At 37.3% G+C, this 24,305-nt stretch overlaps 1 protein-coding gene across 24 annotated transcripts in view; it reads right to left on the bottom strand.

The window, feature by feature from the left end:
• Positions 1 to 24,305, bottom strand: part of Adgrl3 (adhesion G protein-coupled receptor L3) — a 747,948-nt gene that overhangs the window by 155,439 nt on the left and 568,204 nt on the right. For all 24 annotated transcript variants that reach the window (XM_076546498.1, XM_076546504.1, XM_076546503.1 and 21 more), the window contains 3 exons: positions 17,022 to 17,324; positions 14,964 to 15,067; positions 2,525 to 2,710 (listed from right to left, as the gene is read on the bottom strand). In XM_076546498.1, the coding sequence (XP_076402613.1) occupies positions 2,525 to 2,710; positions 14,964 to 15,067; positions 17,022 to 17,324 (593 nt within the window). The remainder of the gene's footprint in view (positions 1 to 2,524; positions 2,711 to 14,963; positions 15,068 to 17,021; positions 17,325 to 24,305) is intronic.

Genomic DNA, 24,305 nt, shown 5'->3' with positions numbered 1-24,305 from the left:
AAAAGTTGGAACCCATTATTTTAAAGAGAGATTATGTGTGGTTTTCAAGACAGTCTATATGGTGGATGTGTGTGTTCATACTACGTGTTCATTCATACCTTCAAAAATCCTATTATAAGGAAGATAGAAATGCCCATTCATTCTGACTATTTTTAACCTTATGGGACAAATATCAAGAGTCAGATAACTTGAGATTAATAGAATGTGATTCATTTCCTGACTTGCTGCATCTTTTATTTCTTAAAGAATTGGGTTTGACAGTCTTGGCCAAAATAGAAAACATTTTAGAAACTAGTAGGGAAAGAAGCTTTATTTAATTTGTTTTTGTTGACAGAAGATTGTATTCAGGCCCAAAACATTTTCTCCTGGTGCTAAAATGAATAATCAATAACCATTCATTCACACTGTTTAAATGAATGACCCAAATTTTTATAAATCAGACTGTGGGATTTCACATTTTCCCCTGTGTTTTTCAGTTCCCTTGGTCATTAGCCTTGAATTGCAAAATAGAGTTTCTCCAGTTTTAGGGAGCAGTTACCCTGACGCTTTTTGTGTTGCTCGCTAGCTAATACTGTACCAAGCTTAATTCCTGCTTTCTTCAATGAGGGAGCAGGAACTTTGCGGAAGAAGAAGTCAGCAATGAGTGCAAGTGAATCACCAATGCTGTCATTCAGATCACTGACTCACATCACAGTTATGTAGGACTCTGAGCTCTCCAGAATTTCAATGTGGAGTGCAATTGATTTGTACCTAGTTGACTTTGCAAATCTGATGGGCTGTAACTGCTTCAGGGAAAGTAGGAACCACAGGAAATGAGAGCAAGCCAGCAAGCACATGAGTAACCTTTGCCCTCCCATCTCCCTACCCCTTCATGCAAATTAACATATGACAAACTGCATTGTAAAAACAATTGAAGAGAGCCAAATGGGAAACAAGAGAGCATTAAAAAGCCCCAGGAATGGAAATTTGCCCATTATGTAGTTATTTGATATTCAGTCTAGGCAAGCTGATTAGCTATAGCCAGTTAGAATGTGACATTAATTGCCAGCTTTACCTGATAGCCTCAGACATTAACACCACTTTTAAATAAAGATACAAAGTATTGCAGTAACAAACAAGTCATGTTATGGATATGTAACATTAATAGAAATCAGTACTCCCAACCCTTTATGATAAGAATAGCTGGAAGCCATGTTCATTAGTAGGATCAAGTCAGCGAGGGTAATAACACATTAAAGTCACAGCATGCCACAGCATATAGGCAGCTGTTGACTATTCCATCAGGGGCTTGGTTGTGAGTCTATCAGGATATAAGTGAAAAAAACAAAAACAAAAACAAACAAACAATAACTCCTTCTTGCTCAGCATGACCAAGAAACCTAATACATTACATTTAATAAATAAACACTAAAATTACATTTGCTTACCAAAGAAACTGCAGCAAGAGCTATCTGCCAGAAAAAAAAATCTGGCTTTTTAATGTTGAATGATTGTTATATAAAAACATTTTTTCCATTTTAATGAGTGGCAATCTTATCCCACCAAGAACAGAGAACTAAAAATCAACTAAAAGACAATCTACAACTTTTTTCTTTCAGTCATAAGAAGAATGTTTTAAAAGTGAATTTCTTATCGGAACATCAGCCTTCAACTATCAAAATCTTTTATTTTTAAAGTTGGAAAGACTATGTTTATAGCCCCGGCCATAGAATTCAGCTATGCCATTTGTGAGCATCTTCATTTGATGTTAATCATTTGACACCATATTAGTCTACTATGTAATAGTTTTATACATATAAATGATATTCTTTATAAACATGCAGCATGTACTTTGTGCTTACAATTTATATATAGTTATGCAAATGAAATGTTTATTAAAATATGAAAAAAACATATAGTATATTTTCTCAAATGCAACGTATTTAAATTTGCTTATTTAAAGTTAAAAATCTGCATAAACAAAACACTCAAAATTTCATTGGTGATGATACAAAAATCTGAGTCATTTAAAAATTAAAATGAAGCGCATATTAAAATCCAATTCCTTGCCCTAGCTGCTTTTAAAAGTAGTATTAGGTATGTTAAATTATCTCACTAAAAATATTCAATGAGAAAAAAATAACTCCAATTGATTTTAACATGCTTTTGTTAATGTTTCTTAAAGTTCCACTTCCTGATTAAATGCTCCTTACACTGTCAATTCTTTTGAGAGATGACTTTATAGGAAACAATAACCAGTTGCACTCATCTACACTAATTTTGTCGCAATTTATCATAAAAAAGAAACTGATACAGTACTACCAAAGGGAGAATTGCAAACACAAAATGCATATGAAGAGACTGCCACATATATCTCTAAATTAAAAGTCAAATAAGGTCGTAATTGAAATAGTCAAGTCAACTGAATGAAAGTATGGGTTCTTTTTTTGAACCTTGCAACTTGACAGAAGAAAGAAAAAAAAAAGCAAGAATGTCTCAGTGATTGTACTTCAACCTGAATGACAGACACAGCTGAGGGTCTCACCTTGTTCAAGCTGCGGGCAGCACTGTCTTTCCCACCTGGTGTCAAATTCCTGAGCTGGACATCCAGGAGACCAACCAGCTGGTCCATGGCACGGACTGAGTAGGTGATATCCCCAGCATTCAAGTGATTTCTGGTCTGTTCCGCCAGCTCTCTAGCAATATTGGCAGCTGTTTCTCCAGACTTGAGCTATAATGTTAATGGAAAGAAAAAATGTTTGCCATAAATTCTTTCATTGGTCCCCCTTAGCAATTGTTCTTGTTAAGTTAGAATTTTTGAGGCAAGAACCAGATTTTAAATCCCATCCTCACCTCACAGCACTCCACAGTGTTTCCTGAAAACTCATTCTTTTCTTTGAAGTGTGACTTTTAAGTCATGTCTTTAAGAGGCTTTTTGAGGAAAATTCCTTCTAAAGATTATTTCTCACCAGAGTTAGTCATTTGGCTGGTTAAGTCTGAGGTGTGCCCCACAATTTTCTCTGTCAGTCTCGAAATTGGACTTCAGCAAGAGCTTCTTGTGGGTCCCTAGTCTATATTCTCAAGAGGGTGTCCATGCTTTCCTTCACGCCGAGATGAGCACTTAAGGTGGACTAAGTGAACTCACGGCTTTCTAAGATCTGTGAAATTTACTCTCAGTAAAATCCCTGCTTTCAATATGATCTTGATGTTCTTACAAAACTCTGAAGAAGTTTTTCTCCCAAAACATCGTGTAGCAAATTACTCCCCGAGTTTCTTGTATTTTCCCTTCCTGAAACATGTTGGTTTTTCAAATATATGCTTAAAAACATATGAAATTGTCAATACTGTAAAGATGTTAAAGGAACAAAAGACAATATTCCATGACTTCCTGAATATACTTGGTTGCCTTGAGAAAACACAAAAATAAGTTCACTCATAAGAATAATGTGAAAAAAAATTTTAAGAGATAAGTACCGCTTCCCAGTTTAGTGTTCACTGTCATTTTTAAAATTCTTAGAATTAAATTTAAATAATAATTTCAGTATCTAAAACAATAATAAAGCACATTTTCATAATGAAGAATGTAATGAAAAACCAGAGAGTGTCATATGTGAATCTTTCTAAACTATAACATACTCCATTGCTTTATAAATGTATGAGTATCATATGTACGGATTGGTTTTCTTATTCTCTCAAGTTCTTGTAAGACTACCAGTGTAAATTACAAACAACAATAACAACAACAAAAAAACAAAAACAAAAATATTCTCTTTGTAAACAATTTCCCAATGATTATTCAGAAAGACACAAACTGATTAGAGCACTAAGTAAGGTTCACTAGGGGATGCTTCATGTTCACAGCAGGACCAAACACTTAAAAACAAAATGATTTAAAAAAAAAACCCTAAATAAATAAATTGGAGTGATCAGAAGAACATCTACATAATTTGCAATCACATTCACACACACACATATATGGACAAAAAATTCAAAACTATCGCTTCTCGGCCTTTTGGCTAAGATCAAGTGTAAAAAATTCAAAAGTAAAATATAATAATAGCAAGCACTGGCAATGTTTTGGAAGTGAATGTCATTCCCATGAACTACTGTCAAGAGTGTATAATTGTATAGTTCTTGTATACAGCCAACTATTGATACTAAGTCTTATTGCTGTTAGATATAAGAAATAATCTAACATCAAAAACTAAACATTCAAAGGCAACCCATCAAGCTTGTGACTGAAACAAAAGAGGTTATGACTATATAGCACCACTCAATTATAAATATAAAATGCCAACAGTTTAAAGGTATGAAGGAGATTAAGACCATTGACATCAATCTTTAAGATACACTGCTAGATACATACTACTTACAAAATGTTTCAAATATATACATATACTTGTGTCTATATATTTATGTCTATTGATATACTTAAATGTGTGAACGAAAGCTTGAAAATTCATAAATAAAAGAAAAATCCTTATTGGTAATGTTTAAATTTCACAAAAATATATTCATATTATGTAAAAAGGCATTAAAGTATTGTTAGTAAAGTTGTTAAAATATAGTTAATCATTATTTTGAAGAAATTATTACAGTAAAATTAAGCAAACAAAAACAGAGTATATCAATTATAATGTAGTGGGTTCATAAATTTCTATAGGATCTTTATATTTAAAATATGTGTAAAATATAATGAACTACATTACAGAATTCAAGGATAACTATGTAAAAAATTTATTATATACCAAAATACCATTAATGGCTTACTAGTAGATCAAAAATTACATTTAAATGGCAACAACGTGACCCAACCGAGATTTTTTTAACTAATGATTAAAGACTCAATGCTGGAATCTAATGAATCAACAAATTCTAAAGTTCAGTGATCTGGGTAAATAGCTCAGTTTAGCGTGTGTGAGACCTGGATTTAATGCCAGTACAGAAAGAAATAAAAAGATGGGGGGAAGGGGAAGGAAGAGATGGAGGGGCACAGAAAATGAGAATAGAAGACAGGAAAGGAGGAAGAAGGGAATTTCAGTATTCATTGATTAGTAATCAGTTATTAACTGTGAGAGGCTAGCGACCCTGAAGAAAGCAATAGGTCCTTCAAAGTGGCAGAGGCTGTCTTGTCGTGTCTTGTAGGTAGCCTTGAGTTCTACGGTCCTGTGCAAATTAACAGCCAGCCTCACCACTCCAAACCAGTGGCTGTGGAGAACTTTGTCTGGTGAGCTTAGAGAATGCGTATGATGGACAATGGGTCAGTATAGAAAGGAGTTTTAGTATAGGACTTAAAGTGGGAGTTAAGAAAGAAAGGTAGGAAGGAAGGAAGGAAGGGAGGGAGAGAGAGGGAGAGGGAGAGGGAGAGGGAGAGAGGGAGGGAGGGAGGGAGGGAAGAGGGAGGGAGGGAGGAAGGAAGGAAGGAAGGAAGGAAGGAAGGAAGGAAGTCCTGTGCAGTCCTGCCGAGTCCTGTGCAGCAGGATCAGATCCTAGAACATGAGTTCCCTTAAGATATGAGGGACATTCTATAGGCATGGGAGCTCAATCAGAAGATGTAAAAGAAAGAGAACAAAAACCCGAACCAGCGCCCCTTTCTTTTATTCCTGTCCTCTGGCCAGGGTAGAACCAAGGACATTTCAGGACAAGAATCAATGTCACCATCTCCAAAGCAGCTGACCACTTTCTATCTCCTGTTCTCACCAGCAGCCCATTAACTATTTGAATCCAGAATTCCATTGGTGAAAGTAGATCCAGGTAAACTTGCTGAAAAGTTTGCAAAACTCTTCCTGTGTTCATGAATATATGAGAACTGTGGTTCCTATAACTTTCCAAAGCTCATTCTTTTAACCCGTGTGTCATTGACAGATCATGCCTTACACTTCTCTATTTTTTCTATTCTTTTAATAATAAGCATGGTGTTAGAATTATTAGTGTTTTATTTTGCAAGTTATTGGGCTGCATTTTGTTAATGTTACTGTACTATTTTTGTCTATGAAAAGATCTGGCAGATGTACTTCAGGAGATATTTGATTTGACTGTGTAGCATGTTGAAAAAAGGATGGGATTCCAAATCAGGCCAAATATATTTTTCAACAACACAGTATTTTTAAAACTACATATATGATAATTAATTTGCATAATATCTATCAGTGGCTAATATAAAGAACAAAAAATATTAAACTGAGAAACAAACAGCAGCATTGATACTTTCATATTGCAATTCCATGTATTATTTTTTGTTGGAGTGTATAAGCACAGTCTTTTATATCACTGGGTTTGACAATGAGATGCAAAGGAGAGTTATCGTTCTGTTATATAAAAATTTTAATTTTTTCATATATAGTTGTAAAACATTGAAAACAAATAATTATTAAGTCAAAATACAATTATTCCCAGCACAAAAGGTTAATAATGAATAATCCTGTTTGTACATCTGTTGATGATAAAATGATGCAGCTGTGGGATACACTCAACCATTAATGGGCTCTCTTCAAAACAGTAACCATATTTAACTTTCAAGAGGTATTTGCTTAAACTGGGTGAGACAGTATACACCTGTATTCCTAGCTCTAGGAGGCAGAGTCCAGGCAACCACTGCAAGTTCCAGGACACCCAGGGCTACACAGAGAAATCCAATTCAATATAAACAATCAAAAAAAGTATACCTAGAAGTCTTTATTTACGAAGACAAAACATCCCACTACCCATAAGAACACTGAAACTAAGCACTATAAAAGTTGTGAGAAAAAAAAGTATAAGAGAAAACTTTCTTGAAGTAATTTCTTAAGTAAACTAAAATTCCTATAACCACTGTTTCTCTCTGAACATTAAAATGGAATAAATCACAAAAAAATATTCCGGAAAAATAAAAGATGGCTCTTTTGCCCTCAAGCAGCTTACATTCTACTACTTGGGATCTTTATGTTATGGTTTGAATGTGAAATATCCTTCAGCATTTGATCTTCTGTTGGTTCTGTCTTGGGATACTGTAATTCCTTTAGCTAGTGTTCCTTGATGAAGAAACTTGGTTATTGAGGCAGACATTACCGTTTAGGAACTCAGCTCTAGTACCTCACTCACTGTTGCTTGAACCCACCACCAAGGGATCCCCTGCCTGTCATCATCCCTTCCCTACCATGATGCAGTCTACTCTCAAACTGGGTCAAAATAAACCTCTCTTCCCTTAAGTTGCTTCTTCTAAGGTACCTGACCATACCAATGAGTAAAAGGGAAAAAAAAGTTGAATACAGGAATATTATCTGAAAGCGGATAATATTAACTGAGCAATGCAACTATAACAACACAACTGTTTATGATATATCCTGGGAGTACAGCACAGGATAACATCTTTGGAAAGGAAGAGGAAGGGTAGAGGTAATGGCTCTGTGAAGTCTTAAAAAATAAGTCTAGTGTTACTGGGTGAGGTGGAATGCTTAAGGAGGCTATTAGTGAGACAGACCACTTTAAGGAAGTCAGATGTTTTATATATATTTTAAAATATAGAATAACTATGGTTGGGAAAGATAGAGTGCAATAGATAAAACACAGATTAAAAAAATGCAAGTCAGACATTGTGGCACACACCTTTACTCCCAGCACTCAGGAGGTAGAGTAACATGGATCTCTGAGTTCAAGACCAGCCTGGGCTACAGAGCAAGTTCTAGGACAACTAGGACTACACAGGGAAACCCTATCAAAAAAATAACAAACATTAACAACAACAAAAACAAAAAACAAAAGAAATGCATTATTTTCTGCCTGAAGAATCTAATACTGACAGTTACTAGGGGGCAAAATTTGTCTGGTGAATTGGCCTCCATGTAAAAGGGTAAACATACTGTAATAGCTCCATCTTCTGCCAAAACTTCTCCTGTGGGTCAGATTGCATTCACTTCCATTCATGCATGCAAGCATGTTGGTCACTGGAGAAATGTTTTGCCCCCAACTATAATATCCAATAATTTTCTCTGCTCAAGGTTAAAGACATCAAGCAGCTATACCAAATCATGGGAGGAGTGTAAACAGGTAGAACCTGAGTTCCTGCAAAATCTATGTCTAATCCCAGAAAAGAAACAAATATTCCCTCTGTTCAGTAGATTATTGTTCTATGTCATTATTCTCTTCTACATCTATTCCTTGACATGATTTGGATATACAATGGCCCCCAAAAACTCCAAAGACTTAGGTTTCATTGCCAGATAGTGGACTTTGGGTGAAAATGATTGGATCACAAGGACTCTATCTTCATCATTGGATTAATAATACTTTGATTTTTGAGACAGGATCTCAGTGTCAAGCCTTGGCTGTTCTCCAACTTGTATGGCTTCTCCTTATGCCTCTATCTATCTATCTATCTATCTATCTATCTATCTATCTATCTATCTATCTATCTATATATATATATATATCTAACATCTATCTATCTATCTCATCTATCTATCCATCTATAATCTTATATCATTTATCTATGTATATATTATTTTTCTTACATGAATAAATCATTTGAAAAATAATCTAACCTATATGTACATTTGCTCTTTAACCAACAATTGCATTATTTAGTGGGTTGTGGGACTGAATCACAAGCCCCATGCAAGCCTGAACCCTTAATCTCACACTGAACTTCACCCTTGGCCCCATGCTTTGAATTTCTGTACCACAGTGTTAATGTCTGTGAATATAGTAATGAAAAAGATGATTATTTTTTAAAGTGCTTTAATTACTAGCATCAGGAAGAGTTATGAAAAACATATCTCTGCACTTTGTTGCTAGAGTTTTCCGCCTTGCCCACAGTCAGGACAAATCTTTGTCACCCGCCAGTCCCACAGCCGCTCAGACCCAACCAAGTAAACACAGAGACTTATATTGCATACAAACTGTATGGCTGTGGCAGGCTTCTTGCTAACTGTGCTTATAGCTTAAATTAGTCCATTTCCATAAATCTATACCTTGCCACGTGGCTGGTGGCCCACTGGCATCTTCACATGCTGCTGGTCATGGCGGCATCTGGCAGTCAGTCCTTCTGCCTTCCTGTCCTTTTATTTCTCCTCTCTGTTAGTCCCGCCTATCCTTCCTGCCTAGCCACAGCCAATCAGGTTTTATTTATTGATCAATCAGAACAACTTGACATACAGACCATCCCCCAGCACAGCCAAGTGCAGACCATCTCAGACACCTGCACTCAGGCCCATGGTCCTAATCATCCTCTATGCGGACCTGCTGGGTAACGCCACAAAGAACCCAAGAAGGGCTCCCACAGGACATACAGAACATCCCACAGCTAGTCTATTGAATGGAATACAGAAACCCTGAGAAGTAGAATTGTTAGTAAAAATTTTACCTGGAATGTGTGAGGGTACAAAATAATTTAGGAAATGCTTCTCTGAGGAGAGTTTAATTTGAAATGCAATGGAAAAGAAGAGATTAGAAATAGAGGCAGGGATTCCAGGCAGAAGAAATTGTCAGTTGGAGGGAGGAATGAAGAAAGTCTAACTGCACCTAGGGTACTCTAGCTTGAATTTGGGCAGCTGGAGGAAGGAGCTCAGACTAGAAGAAACAGACACTGCTTATGATAAATTTGAGAGAAATGGGAAGGTGCGATGCAGATTTGCACTTGAATAAGAGCTCAAATGATGTATTAAGGCATTAGTAGATTCAAAAATGAAAGAAATGAGCCAGCAATCACCTGGGTATGGTTAGGCTTGGGGGTATGGGGAGGGAGTATTGAAGAGGGATTTTCCAGGTATACCTTTCAGGCCTCCTGCGTACTACACATGGAGTGGGAAGAAAGAGTACCAGGTTCTGCTTTACAGAATTTGGTGGTGTCGCCATTGACTGGATTTTCCCACAGCTCCCACAATCCACATTTAGTTTCATGACAGTATTTTCCTGATGACCTTCTCTGCTCACATTCTCTCCACTGGCTACTGAGGGAGCTCTGGGATAACCTTATTTTTAATCACTTGAGCTGTTGTGCATCACAATGACTTAATTCTATATTAAAATACATACATATTTTAATCTGCTTTAAGTCTTTTTGCAGAGGCATGTTTAAAATAAACCTATTCCCAGTGTAAAGGCATTATTAAAATGCCTCTAAGTTTTTTTTCATTAAATGTTACTAAAGTTATCTTTTATAAATACATGTATATTCACTGAGAAATTTCATGAGTTGTAGAAGGATTAGTAAATTAATGCTAGTATTGATGTGGTAGGATTATATATAGGACTTAATCAGTGGAGAGAAGCCTAGCTACTGTTGTATAGTATTATAGAAACTACGCTGATACATAGCACCCTTTTAAACTTTGACACAAGCAAAAAAAAAAAACAAAAAACAAAAACAACTTTTAATTAAAAATTTAAATTGTCTACGAGATTTATATGAGATTTCTTTATCATCCAGTAATAAGGAGTAAAAAAAGAGGAAATTGCTTACTATGTTACCTATAGGTACTATTTCTTTGAGTGATCTTCCTATTTTACTCTATATCTGAGCCAAGGGAGTATATGAACAAAATGTATATATCTAAGAAGTGGAAGTAAATTAAGTCTAAAGTTTGGGAAACCACAGCGTGTTGGTTCTTCTTCTCTTCATCACCAGCTTGACTGAATGTAGAATCAACTAATGGATATGTCTCCGGGAAGGTCTTTGAGGATGTTTCCAGGAAGGATGAAGTAAGTTATGGGGACCCTTCTGAAGAGTCAGCAGTACTTGCTCATGGCACCCAGATACAAAGAAGTCCAAGGGTAAAGCGATGTGGCTTTTCCCTGCCCACCTTCTTTCCTGTCAGTGAGTATCTATGCTGTTGCTACTTCTGTAGTGGCCACAGCTCTCTGACATTGGAACTCAGCTTTTGGGGGCTCATAATGTGGACTAAAGAGCGGTAGCTCCCCAGGGACCCTCCAGACCTTTAGCACTAGCACGGGGCTGCTGAAGCCTCCAGCTTGGTGGATCTAGTATCAGCCTGGTCGACTGAGCAACTATTGAGTTCCCGGCCTTTCTAGTGCAGAGACAGCCATTGCTGAACTATGAATTTCCTGCTGTGTAAACCAAACTACTACATCCCTTTCATAACATATATTCATTCTTTGGGTTCTGCTTCTCTAGTGAATACTGACTGATAGATCCTACAGACTCTGGTAAGATTAAGAAATGATTTACATGCATTCCATTCTAACCCAAAGAAAGTTAAAATAGGGCCTGTAAGAAAAAGGACACAGGATTCAACCTTGTATTCTGGAGAAATAACTGGATTATTTCTGTATTATGAACTCAAAAAATTATGTCTAAAACTCTACACTCATCTTCAGGAATTCCAGGAAAAATACTGCATTATCTGAAAATCTGCCAGGAGCTTATGTATAAACAAAATAAAAGAGATGTGAATGTGTCCTGAAGAAAATGAAACTACTATCTGTGACAATTCAGCCAGATCTTTTTCACATAATATTTGGATCAGGCCAGGGAGTGGGGAGCACACCTCTCTCAGCATGTACATAATATAAAAGCTGTTCAAAACCATCATACTGCAGACTAAACTGGAAATAGACTAGTGAGGTAATACAATAAAGCACCATCTAAAGGTATACAAACACAGCTTTTGTTTTTGAGATGTTGAGTTCAATATGGAGTGTAAGTTGATGCCAGAGATAATTTTATAGCTATCATTCAAGATTTGTTGCCACAAATATTTCAGTAGAGTGGACTCTGATCTAGCACGTTTCGTTTCAATAAAGAAAAATATTTTGAGTCAGTTGGAAGATGTATCTGTCGATAAACGTCTACATCTCTCCATATTTGTCTTTCTTTTACTTTTTCATCCGTACATTTATCCGTACTTCCAGCCATCCCTCATGTGGATGAGGTTTTCTCTCCTCCTACTTTTAGGTAGCCCCTCTCATTGGAATGAAGATCTTCTGGGCATCATTTCTTCCCCTTTTCTGTACAGAGTATATTTCTAAAAATTCAATATAATGATTATGGAAGTACCTTAGCTAGTTTGTTTAATAAAAAATTCATTCATGAGTTTGTAGCACCTTCTCTGTAATGAAATGCGATCCATTCTCCATTGTCACGTACAATTTACTCTTTAACTGTGTCAGTATAGAAGTAGCCCAAATTCATTTGCAAGTCCCAACCACCAATATTCATGGCCTGTTTTCTTCCTTCTAGACTGACTGGTGAGAGAATAGCATAAATCATATTTTAATGGAAATAAGTTTGCTTTGTTCAGCTAAATAAAGCTTCCTAGCTTTTTTTTTTAGTTATTTCTAGTTTTTTTTTTTTTAGTTACACAATTGTCCTCATTAATAGCGTAATAAATATAAAGCAAACATTGCTATTCAAATTAAGGATCTATCCTCTTTTACAGATGAGGGGACTAATGATGAGGTGAATGTCTTATCCACTAGAGTTCAGGTATAAAAATCGTCAGGCCAGTGCCCTTTAAGTCCCCAGGTGTTCCGTAGCAGTTCTATAAAACCAAGTGGGGAGTTATTATGCACCATATGTAAACATCAAAAAAAAATAAATAAATTGTATTATATGAAAGCAATGTGATTAGAAGGTGTGGCTTTGAGGAAAGGAATGGGTCTTGAGGTCAAAGCCTTTATAGATGGGATGGGTACTCTTATGAAAGCAGTACCAAACCTGAACTGAAACTGAAAACTTTGTAGGCTTTGAGGGAAGGAATGGGTCTTGAGGTCAAAGCCTTTATAGATGGGATGGGTACTCTTATGAAAGCAGTACCAAACAGCTGCTCAACCTGAAAACTGGCCCTTACCAGAAACTGAATCTGCCATCAACCCCATGTTAGATTTCCCAGCGATAGGAAATAACATCTGTTGTTCATAATCCATGTAGTCTGTGCATTTTGTTATGATAGCCAAATAAGGTAAGACAGAGGGGCATCATGCTTTGGGGAACTTTTCACTCCCAAGCTTTCTACACAGATAGACAACTACTCTGTTTCAGTGAGATGGGGGGGGGCAATATAATATTAATTTTTTTTCTTCTACCTTCTAACCTAGCAGGAAAACAAAACAACAAAACAAGACACAATGGCAGAAAAAAAAAAAGTAGGGGACGATGAGCACAAAGGAGATGCTATGGAAAGGTGAAAGGAAGGGAGGGGAGGAGATGGGAAAGGGGAAGGAAAGGGAGTGAGGAAGTAGGGAAAAGAACTCAATCCTGGTATTAGTCATACTCAGAGTGGCAGATAAAACAGACACAGCCAGGAAGGAAGGGTGGTCAAAGTGAAGAGAGCCTGCTAGTGAGTCCATGTGGCTGTGAAAGTGAGAATGGTTGAGTCACAGGCTGGCCAGTGCATGTGCAAGCAGATTGTGTCAAAGACACACAGAGCGGGCAATCGGAAGCAATCGGAAGCAGCCTCCCGGAGCCTCCCTGATGAAGGCTGCTGGAGACAGCTTCAAAAGATAATTCTGAGGACTTTATAAACTTAACTCATTGTTATAAATTCCAGTTGACTAAATTCTTTAATTTGAATGTAATTATAATCTATCCTAACTCCATAGACCCATCAGGATTAAACAGAAACGCTCCGGATGAACAAGACCTATTTATTATAAGACAAAAACATGTCCTCCATGAATCAAATGGGCAACAGCTGTCTGGTCTTTAAAAGGAATTATCTCTTTTGTCCTAAGATTAGCAGGGCTGCAGAGGAAAGAAGGGAATTAACTATCATTATCGGTTCAAGTCACCCGGTAATTTCTGCAATGAAATAGCCCAACCATATTCAGAAATTATCATGAAAACACTCAGCTTTCTAGGTGAATTATTATTGAATTTATATTAACCCCTGGGCTAAGTATCTAGGGAACTTTTTTTTTTTAAGTTGCTAATGTAAAAAGATATGCTGCTGATCTCTTAGTCTGGTCACATCCAGTGAGAGTTATTTGCCCCGGGGTCTGAGCTACATTGTAATAAAATCAAAGGACATAAAAGCTGTGGCAGGAACAGGGCTGAAATTGGAGAAGCATCATTATGAATAGCAACAAGTATGGAGATGCATATGTAAAAGAATCGCAGGGTCAGTAAAACCACAGTTCTTCCTTGATTGACGGTGCACAGATAGTTATGGCTCATTGGCAAAATGATCTGCTGGGTAGGTATTTATGGATTATTATACAAAATATTATTGAGGATAAGCCTGGTTAAAAACAAATACAGAAAAGAGTAAATGGCACTGGCAGGCTTTTAGGAAGGCCATCATTTGTAATATTTTTCAGGGGGAAAATTTCAGAAATTCCATAGCATGGCTAATGTGCTATAGAAGGACTCTCCATTTTAGGAGTGCATAAATCCACATAAATTGTTGTAATAAGGATCCTTCCCATAGCCCTTTTGGCATAAATGCACATCTGGTCTCTGTTTGTAATGAAATCAATTCGAAGCCCCACAGCACATTAATAATAAAAATGTTCAACATATTGCAACTGAATAAACTCAAATTTGAGTGTGAAGATCTTGTCACACATGTGTGTACTTTTAGCACTGATAGATGATTAGGCTACAAAACATTCAGCAAGTGGCTTAGGATTCCAGAGGTAGAGCTTTCTACATTATTTTATTATTTCCAGAAGAAAAATCCAAATGTATGTATGCTTAAAATTCTGCTTGCAAAAAAAAAAAAAAATTGCTTGCTTAATGGGTAGTGCCTCTTGGATGTTTGTATCTGTATACAGCTCATGGTATGATAGAAATGTGATTAATAATAAACTCATTATAAATATAATAATGCCTGCCTTAGAGTGAGTTCATAGATTTGTAATTTAAAAACAACAGAATCCTGGAATTAGCACATAATGTGTTAGAGGTTGTCTTTTACATTGAAATTCTATTAAAATGAAAGAACTGTTGTGGATTTACTTTTAAAAGTATCCTATTTGGTTTTCGGCACTAGTCATCAACAACCAAGAGACAGAGCCTGCTAAGCCTGCCTTGTGGGTTTCATATTTACCTTCTGTGTGATATGATTGACCCAAGGAGAAGAGCAGTTGCTGAGATCTGGTCCTTGGGGATCCCATATTCCATCAGGAGCAAGGCATAGATAAGTTGACACACCTATAGAAACAAAGTTAACACTCCTGTTTCAAATACTCAAATCACATTTCTTAGAATAACTTCGAGTCTTCGCTATGCATATGTATAAGCAAGAATAAAAATTCGATAATTGTATTGAAGTAGTGTCTATTAAACTCAGATACAATATTTTGAAAGTAAATGGCATTGGACAAATGTTAAACAACAAATTAAAAGTATTCAACGTTTTTAGAGTCTTGTTGGCAACCATGGTGGATGTAGGGAAGAATTTCATGAATTACAACCTTGGATAGCTTGTCTTCATGGACCTTTTGTTTGAGTCTGCAGGGGTAAGCAATAAAGGTTGTCAGGAAAACAAGATAGGAAAGGGCATTTTGAGGAGAGGAAACATATGGCTTTTGGGAGACGTCAACATTAACACAATGAAAAGGCAAGGAAGCTGGATCGTTAAATCCCTTGTCTACTATGCTAGAAATTAGTGAAGATCATTAAGAAGAAAAGAATGGTAAGATTGCAGTTTCACAAAAGCATCCCTGGCAGAGGAATAGAGGGTGGATCTGAATGGAGCTGTGTCTAAAGTGCAGCAGCTATAACTGGAATTCCATGAGAACCTGTGTGGGCCTGGCCTTGGGGTCTAATGAGAATACAGAGAGCTATGAAATTGGGGCTCGGTATACTGGCAGTACCATTTAAGTCCTGGGAGAGCTTTAGAAGGGTTCCACTAAAACTCCTCCCCAATTTTCACAATACTAATCTATTTCAGTAGTTTAAGTGCCTTCAAATGCAGGTTCTCACTGATGCTCACAGGCTGTGTCTAGAGCACCAAGGCTGCTCTCACCTCTCTTTCAGAGAGGAAGAAACTGACTTTAGATATAAGAAAGAAGGAAGTCTTAAATAGCTTTCTGAGTCCAATGTAACAGATAACTTTAGAAACACATATTCGCATCCTTTTTCAGAAAAAAAAAAAAAAAAGAATGGCACTGAGTTTTTAAGCACTTTGTTAAAAATGAAAAATGGGTGCTTATATTAAACAAGACTCTCTAGTGTTACCAACACTCAGTATATTATGGAATCTGGGGTAACATACCCACATGGTTAAAGAAAATAAGTGAATAATGTCCAAAGACAGTCTATAGGAATATATGTATATACAGCAACTGTACATTTATTTCATTCATATATTTTGAGAAATAATGCAAATATTTTCAGTGTGTCAAGTATTATGAAGGTGAACACAAATGTCAAGCAAGGCAGTGTATTTGTCTTAAAAATGGTAAATATGACTTCACCTTGGGAATATTATAAATTATAGCAGAAATAAAACAGATTCAGAGGTATTTAGTTCTTAACTATCTCCTAGAAGAAGCACAGGGGATTGTTCTTTATTGGATGCTGTGAGTGGGAGATAGTTCCTGATAGCAGGCCCATGACCATGTCACATGCCTTTAGCCACTAGAGAATAACTATGTAGTTGGTGAAAAAGATATTCATGCTTTCTCCGTTTTTAAATGTAATCCATGGTGTGATCCATGGTCATCATGCTCTGTAGAAGAGCACACAGCTCAACTTCTGCTACCAATATTTACCCACCGTTGAGAAACACAAAACAACCTGGATACAATCCAATGACAGTAGAGGGATGTTGCAAGGAGGGCCTGGCTCTGTGGAGCATCATCCGACCCCCAGAGCTAACACGGCAAACTGTTATACAAAGGTATTTCTACCAAATTCTCACCTGTGGCTTCTGCAGGTTCTGTTATCAAATGCTGATCATACAGCACTCATTTGGTTGAGCTCATAACCTAATCAAATTGTAATAAATAAAATAGATGGTAACAACAAAAGGAAGAGAACTCAGAGGAAAGAAGACAAGAGGAGAGAAAGAAAGAAAGGAAAGGGGGGGAAAAAACGTAATATGAACGCATGAATACAAAATTAAGGCGGGGCCGGGACAGGCTGGCAGAGGCAGGCTCACCTATGGTTCCTGCTGGGCAGGGCTGCTTTGCTACTTGCCCCTGACGGGTCTTAAACCACATTATTTCCCGGGCCTCCACAGCTTCACAGCTCTCTTCCATAGCTGGAATTTGGGAGGCTGCAGATGGCAGGTGTGTGGTAATGTCATCCAGCACCTCCACAGCTGGGGACGGTGTGCTGGTACTGCGGTTCCGTCTGCCTGGCAGGGATGGCGTGGTACTCCTCCCTATGTTCCAGGTTGTGGTCCGGAGAGTGGTGCTGGTGGTTGTGCTTCCCATGCCCAGGGAGCCTGTGGTAGACATTCCTGAAACACAGGTGGAAAAAAACAAAACAAAACACCTACATGGCTTGCTCATAATCGGACCTCAGGAAGTCCCAAGACTAGAAATCACTTATATTTGACTGTTGAGAGAATATGAAGGAACTAGAAATCCATGAACTCATTTTCATTTTAAACATGACAAAAGCATGCCAGTACTGAGGTGTCAGAATGCCACTGAGTACCAAAACAGCCATTGATGACTGCCAAACACAGGCTTTTGAGGTTGTTTCTTTTTCAACTCTAAATCACAGAAAACAAAATTAGAGCGCAGTGAAACTCTGTGAACTTCTTAATGCTTTCTGTCAACAGAGAATTAAAACCTTAAACCCTCTAATTAGAATTTCAAACTTGATATGGAAAAAATTTAGATAAGATATTATACTCATATTAGATGTTATGGTTTGAAAGTGAAGATTCCACCACATTTGTAAAAACTTGGTCAATGAATAGTGACCCTAGTTTGTGTAGAATCTGTAGGAAGTAATGCTTAGCTAGAAGGAGTAGGGCCAGCTGGGGGGACGGTATGGGTTATATCTTTGTCAGGTGCTAGAGGAGCTCTCTGATTCAAGGAGAAAGGTGTGAGCAAGCTGACTCAGACTCCCATTGCCTTGGACAGATTCAACCCTTATCATGCCCTGCTGGCCATGCTAGAAAACAAGGAACAAACTATGACCCAAAATAAATCCTCCCTTATAATAATTAATATATTAGAGAATGTAAGTTTCTAAATATGACAAAGGCAAAATAATAAAATGAGAGGGAGAGGACAAAAATGGAGATTTTACACACTCAATCAATGAGAAAAGAGACCACAGATTTGAAGGAGAGCATGGGGTAGTATATGGCTTGGGTAGGAGGGAGAGGAGGGAAGCGGAAAATATTGTAATTATGTTATAATCTCAAAAAGAGCAATTCTGATTATAATCTCTTACTACACATCACTTTAGCACCTTAATGGTCTACTCACACACTTTTAGCACTAACCCAATGTGGTGGTATTTTATTTGTGCTGAAATGTGGTGATATTTTATTTGTGCTTTGATAAATAAAGCTTGCCTGCAGATCAGGGGGGAAAGGCCAGCCATTTTAAGTAAACAAAACCAGGTAGCACATGCCCTTAATCCTATCACTTAGCAGACAGGATCTCTGTGTGTTCAAGGCCATACTAGGGAACAGAACCAAGAGTGGTGACACATGCCTTTTATGTCAGTACCAACCATAGAGACCTGGAGGTCTGTACAGACAGGCAGTGACAAGGAAGTGAGGTAGCTGGGCTAAGAGCCAATGAGAGGGAAGAAAAGCAAGGCATATAAAGACATGAGTAGACAGGAAGTAGCTCGCATTTGGAAGCTGCAGAACTGGTGAGGTAAGGTTGGTGGCTAGTGGCTATTCTTATTTCCCTGATCTCTAAGGCTTTCACCCCTATATTTGACTCTGTTTTTTTATTTAATAAGACTGTTTAGAAATTCATCCACAACCCAACTTTAAAAAACAATCAAACTTGGCTTGCTAATGTAAGTAGCAAGTACTTCCTAAGAAGTTATATTGCTACATCATTTTAAAGAATATTTTTCTATATGAGTAAATGTATTCTAAGTGCCAAGTAAAGGAGGTTAGTGATAAATGAATGGGAAGCACATCAAAGTTATCCACTCTCAATAAGGGAATACTCCTTAACAGAATTCTCTTTCTGGGCAAATATATTTACGTTCTTACTGTGGGGTAGTCAAAGTGCACTACATATACACACTGAATTTGTAGCACTAGAAATCAAAACTACCAACTTCACTTACTGACAGGAGAGTACAGAGGCACTCACTGGCTCTAGCTTAACTAGTGTAAGCTTAACTCATATTAAAAAGTTTTGGAGAGTCCTTGACACTTTTGCGGTCATCCGTGGTCTACCTGATGTAAACTAACTTTAGAGTGATAAAAGTCTGACTGTCAACCCTCGGTGGTTGCCTCAGGAGAGATCCCACATTCATCAGAAAGACTTTGCTGTACATAAAACTTCCCAATCCAGCACTGATATGCCAGAGGCAGAGGATATTGATTTCCAAACATCAAATGACTGTAATCGTAGCATTCCTATCGTGAGGCTCTCTGACTTCGTGTTTTCTTTGTTTGCCTTACCTTCTCAGTTTTCTGCCTTCTCTTTGTTTTCTTTGTATATGAAAGAAAAGTGGACAGGGAGAATGGTAATGTAGGCTATTATAACTACAACTGCTTCAAATTGAGACAAGAAGGCAGAGCGTCTCTTTTCTGTTCCTCTCCCAAGTATATTATATACCCCAAATTGCGAAGCTTGGCTGTATGTGTGTCTCTTTCTTCTATCTGAAACTTGTATAGTTTTTCCTTTCTTTCCCTAGTCACTGCTGCACCCAGAGTCCATCACCATTGGTGAGCGAACACAGTAGGGTTTTGAGTATTTTCCTGACAGCTACAGCAGAGTAGAATGGTCATCCTGTTTAGTGTTTGATTGTTCCAAAATAAACTCAGGGTTCATAAAGTACAATGATTAACTCTGATGTTTGCTACGGATTAACTAACTTTTAAGAAAATGTTTCAAAATGTTAAATGAACTCAATGCTTTAGATTAGAAACAACAAAACGAGACTAAAACATATTTAGATATCTGCAAAAATACATAGAAAACATCATTGGGAGGTAAAAATAAATTGAAAATTAAATATTTAACACTGCTAAGCATTTATTTTTAAAAATTCATGTGAATATGTCATCACTGGGATGCAATGATATTTTGAATATTTTTCAGGTAATTTTTTTTTCAAATGATAGGGTTTTTTTTTGTTTTTGTTTTTTAACTTTTCGCTACTGGGGGAATGTTAAGGCAATAGTTAAAAGTGAATCTCATGTGTTTTCTCTTTAATTTAAATAAAGCTAGCTCTCATTTGTACTTGTGGAGGAACCTCTTAGAGGAACTGTGAAGCTTTTGACAGGAACTATAATCTTTTCATTGATAATAAGCTGTAGTCTTTATTTCACACAAAGCCTTGCTCGTTCTTTGTCTTTTTAAGTTCGATCACGTATAAATGGAGATTCGTGGAGTTACCTGTTATTAGCTAAATAATCTTATGCTCAGATTGTTTTTCGAACCTCTTTGGGCTAGAGGGGGGAAAAGACTTTTAAAATAGACACAGTTTTCAATTGTCTTCTTTGTCGAGAATTATACAGGCAGTGCAGAATGCTTTCAAGATGAATGTCTTTTTTAATACTGGGTATTTTAATTAGCACGTAACTGGGAGGGAGACCAGTTCAGCGATTATTTTCTGTATAAAAGTAGGTAGTTGTACATATGCACAAGAGGGGCCTCCAGGATTTTTGCTTGTGGTGACTCCAGCCTTGACACTTTCAAAGAGATCTTTTAGCATATATTTGGTATGTATCGCTGCATTCCAGTAAGCGAGCCAGTATTTTGAAGACTACATCATCACCGCAAAACATTTTAGAAATAATAGCACCATGTAATAAAACACAGTAAAATAAAAATCATGATTTTTCTTCTCTTTTTCTAAAATTAACTCACTCGGAGCATTTTCTTACTTTCCCAGAGGTATTTCTTAGAGTAAAAACTGAATGGTGTTCCTCTCCCTTTCAAACTCTGAAATAGTTTCTGCATATTCTCAAAAAAAAAAAAAAAAACCTCAAACTTTTCTACTTCAGGCTCAAAGACCTTTGTGAGCTTCTGCAGGTCATTCTGAACACTCTCACCGTTTTAACCATCATCATTTAAACCACACAGGACCAAAGTCCAGCAACTGCAGTGTCCTTCTCTGTCACAGGGTCTTGCTGCCCCGTTTCCATCTCACTATGCCCCTATCTCTCCTTTGAGTCACAGATTACATGACATCCAATTCCATCAAAGATCCTTCCCAAATTCCCCAAGCCTGACTTATACACTAGCATGTGTTTTGTTAAAATTATTTCTTCAGAAGTCGGCCTTTCCCAGGGTAACTGCGCTCTAAGTTAAGACAGACGAACGTTGAAGATAGGTCAAATAAGGAAGCAGTAGAGGCAGAGGATCAGTAAAAATGGGGAAGACTATGCAAATGAAATAACATATGACAGCTAAATGTCTCTTAATGACCAGTCTAGAAAATTTATCTTATAAATGAATCTATGCTTACCACTAAAGAAAACCAATAGACAACACAAAGAGTCCAGAACCTGAGAAAATGAATGTCTTTCTCTGAAAAGTGGCTGTAAATCAATACAGTTATAGTAAAGCAAATACGCTCTTGAAAAAAAAATACTCAGCTCAATACAGACAACCTAATTCTAAGAATCAAAATATAATTTCTTCCCTAAGAACTGTGTCACTGAGAATGGTCTAAAAGTGGGAATTCTCCAGTTCTGCTGGAATTTAATCAGAGTAACAGTCATTTTTTAACGACCCCCTATGCTCTCCTCCTTGCCCCTTTCGGCTCACTGCTCTGCTGGCATCCCATGGGTACTGTGGGATGCCAGCTCTAGAAGAGTAAGTGCGAGTGGCATCCATAATGTCCCTTGAGGTTGGGAAAGAACTTGTCTTACTGACAGCTAATGACAAAGGAAAACTCGGAACCCTCAGAAATGCCATTGCCTGTTGGGTTCCAGCCCCCATCACATGCTATGAGAGCGTCTTGGTCTTCCATAAGGAAACGTTGAAGTGACACTGTCTCCATGGATGCTACTGTACAATCTTACCTGAAGACAGAGCAAACCTAATCAGACTGTGGGCTAAGTGTCCGTGTGCTGTGAATCTTGGAAAGGCTACTGTGTGAAAAAGTAAGTTTGGGTGACTACTTACATTTAGCATTTTATCCTAGTTGAATGTTTTGCTATTTACCATCCTTACCTTTCCCAGTGTGTTTCATAATAATAGCTAAATAAAATGCCATATTGAGTTTCCCTTCATAGCCTTACACTACCCACCGACACATACATGCCAACAAATTCCTCCCCATTCTTCTGACTCTTGATAGGTAATGTCTATAGCTTATGCAATTTTTATTATCTGACTTATTCTCTTTAATTTTTTCCTCCAGTCTATCTTAAACTATTAGTACTTAGAATGTTAGTGCATGTTTTGTAGAATCTACAAACAGAAAAATGTGAAAACAATGATGATTTTATAGTGATTGATGTTTTGCAATACACTTAATTATGACCAAAAATATAGAGAGATTAATATTACGAATTATCCATTTTAAAATGAGAAAACATGATCTCAAATAGTAAGTGACTCATCATCATACAAACAGGAAGTGACTTGTTCTTCTCTTTTTTTTTTTTTTTTTTTTTTTTTTTTTTTTTTTTTTTTTGGTGTTTTCGAGACAGGGTTTCTCTGTGTAGCTTTGCGCCTTTCCTGGAACTCACTTGGTAGCCCAGGCTGGCCTCGAACTCACAGAGATCCGCCTGGCTCTGCCTCCCGAGTGCTGGGATTAAAGGCGTGCGCCACCACCGCCTGGCAACTTGTTCTTCTCTTGTTGCATATTTCATGTTTATAATACTTTGCTATGAAAACTCACCTCTGGCTATGTACATATCTGAGATTCTAGTACTTGGGGCGGGGGCAGTGGCCAGATGATCACGAATTATAGGCCAGCATGGGCTGCACAGTGAGAGCCTGTGTGAAGCAAGCAAGAGCTGTTGGTTTAGCTCAGCAGTAGAATGCTTCTCTAGCATGTATGAAGTCCCGAGTTTGATCCCTAGCATCAGAAATCAACACAGGAACAGGGAAAAAAGTCTGCCATCCTGAATTGCTTTATGCGTCTACAATTATTAGTCTTATTTAATCATTTAAGACAATGCTGAAGGAATAAAGATATTCTAGGAAGGCATTACTATCCTTGATTATATGGCATCTGTCATTTGGAATAAACAGCTTTTTAAAGATTTAATACTTAAGACAGAAAAGACAGCTATGTCATCTTGATGTGAATTTCACTTTACAGCCACCTCTCCTTCTACTCATGAAAAACCTACGGCTTTTCTTTTCAGTTCTCCATTTTCCTCTTCCCTGTCTTCAATGCATTACTCTCTTCATGGCTTTCCTGTTACAAATGTTTCTTTTGTATTAGCCTCATTTCAGTAGACAATATTCTGGCTGACTGCAAAAGCACTTTGTGTTCTGCACTCGCCAAGTGTTCATTTGAATCCAAGGTCCATTACTAGAGCAATCCTCCCAAGGGCTCGATAGAAGAAACAAGAAAGCTAAAACCATCCCGGTGCTGAGCATGGCTTTTGGCTATGCGTGCAATACTCAGGGTAGAAAGATGTTCTCCCTGACCCCTGTGGATAGCAAGAGGTGGTAGCGTATTTGATTAGGCACAGTCTTAAAAGTGAAACATTGATATTACCCATCAAGAAATTATCCAGTTCCTTTCAGAATTCATTTGTAAGAGTTGGCTGCATGGCCGCATGAGAGTGGAATACTATAGACTATCGGCTATGTGGAGGGATATTTATTTCTGTAATTTGATACATTTACATCTCCTAGTTCTCCCTTAGGATAGCATCCTTATTGTAAATAGAGGAAATTAAGTGTTTTAATAAACATGAAATTGTAATGGCTTTATTATATATGATAATAAGTGAAAATAAAGATTTTAAGGTACTTGTCTTTAAAAAAATCTACGTTAGACACCACAAAGCCAGACACCACTAAATTGTTTATGCTTTTAATTATGCTCCCATTACTTTGGGGCACCTTCACTTATCATGATGATTATTTTCCCTATGCTTTAATTATGCTCCAAATACACTTTGGGTGGTTATGCTCATCTTCACAGGCAAGCTGGTAGATAGAAGTCAAGTCAATCAATTCTCCCATGTCTAAATCCTGCAAGTTTTCATACCTGGCAACTTTATGTAATATGAGTGGCAGGACCTGGATTTCAGTCCAGATCTATCAAAATCTCTCCCTGTCCATTAGGACAAAGCTGTTGCTGCAAGTATAGT

This window comes from Peromyscus maniculatus, chromosome 10 (assembly GCF_049852395.1).
Source record: "Peromyscus maniculatus bairdii isolate BWxNUB_F1_BW_parent chromosome 10, HU_Pman_BW_mat_3.1, whole genome shotgun sequence".
Taxonomy (NCBI): Eukaryota; Metazoa; Chordata; class Mammalia; order Rodentia; family Cricetidae; genus Peromyscus; species Peromyscus maniculatus.
The sequence above is the reverse complement of the archived record's forward strand: the minus strand, read 5'-3'. Positions and strand labels throughout refer to the sequence as shown.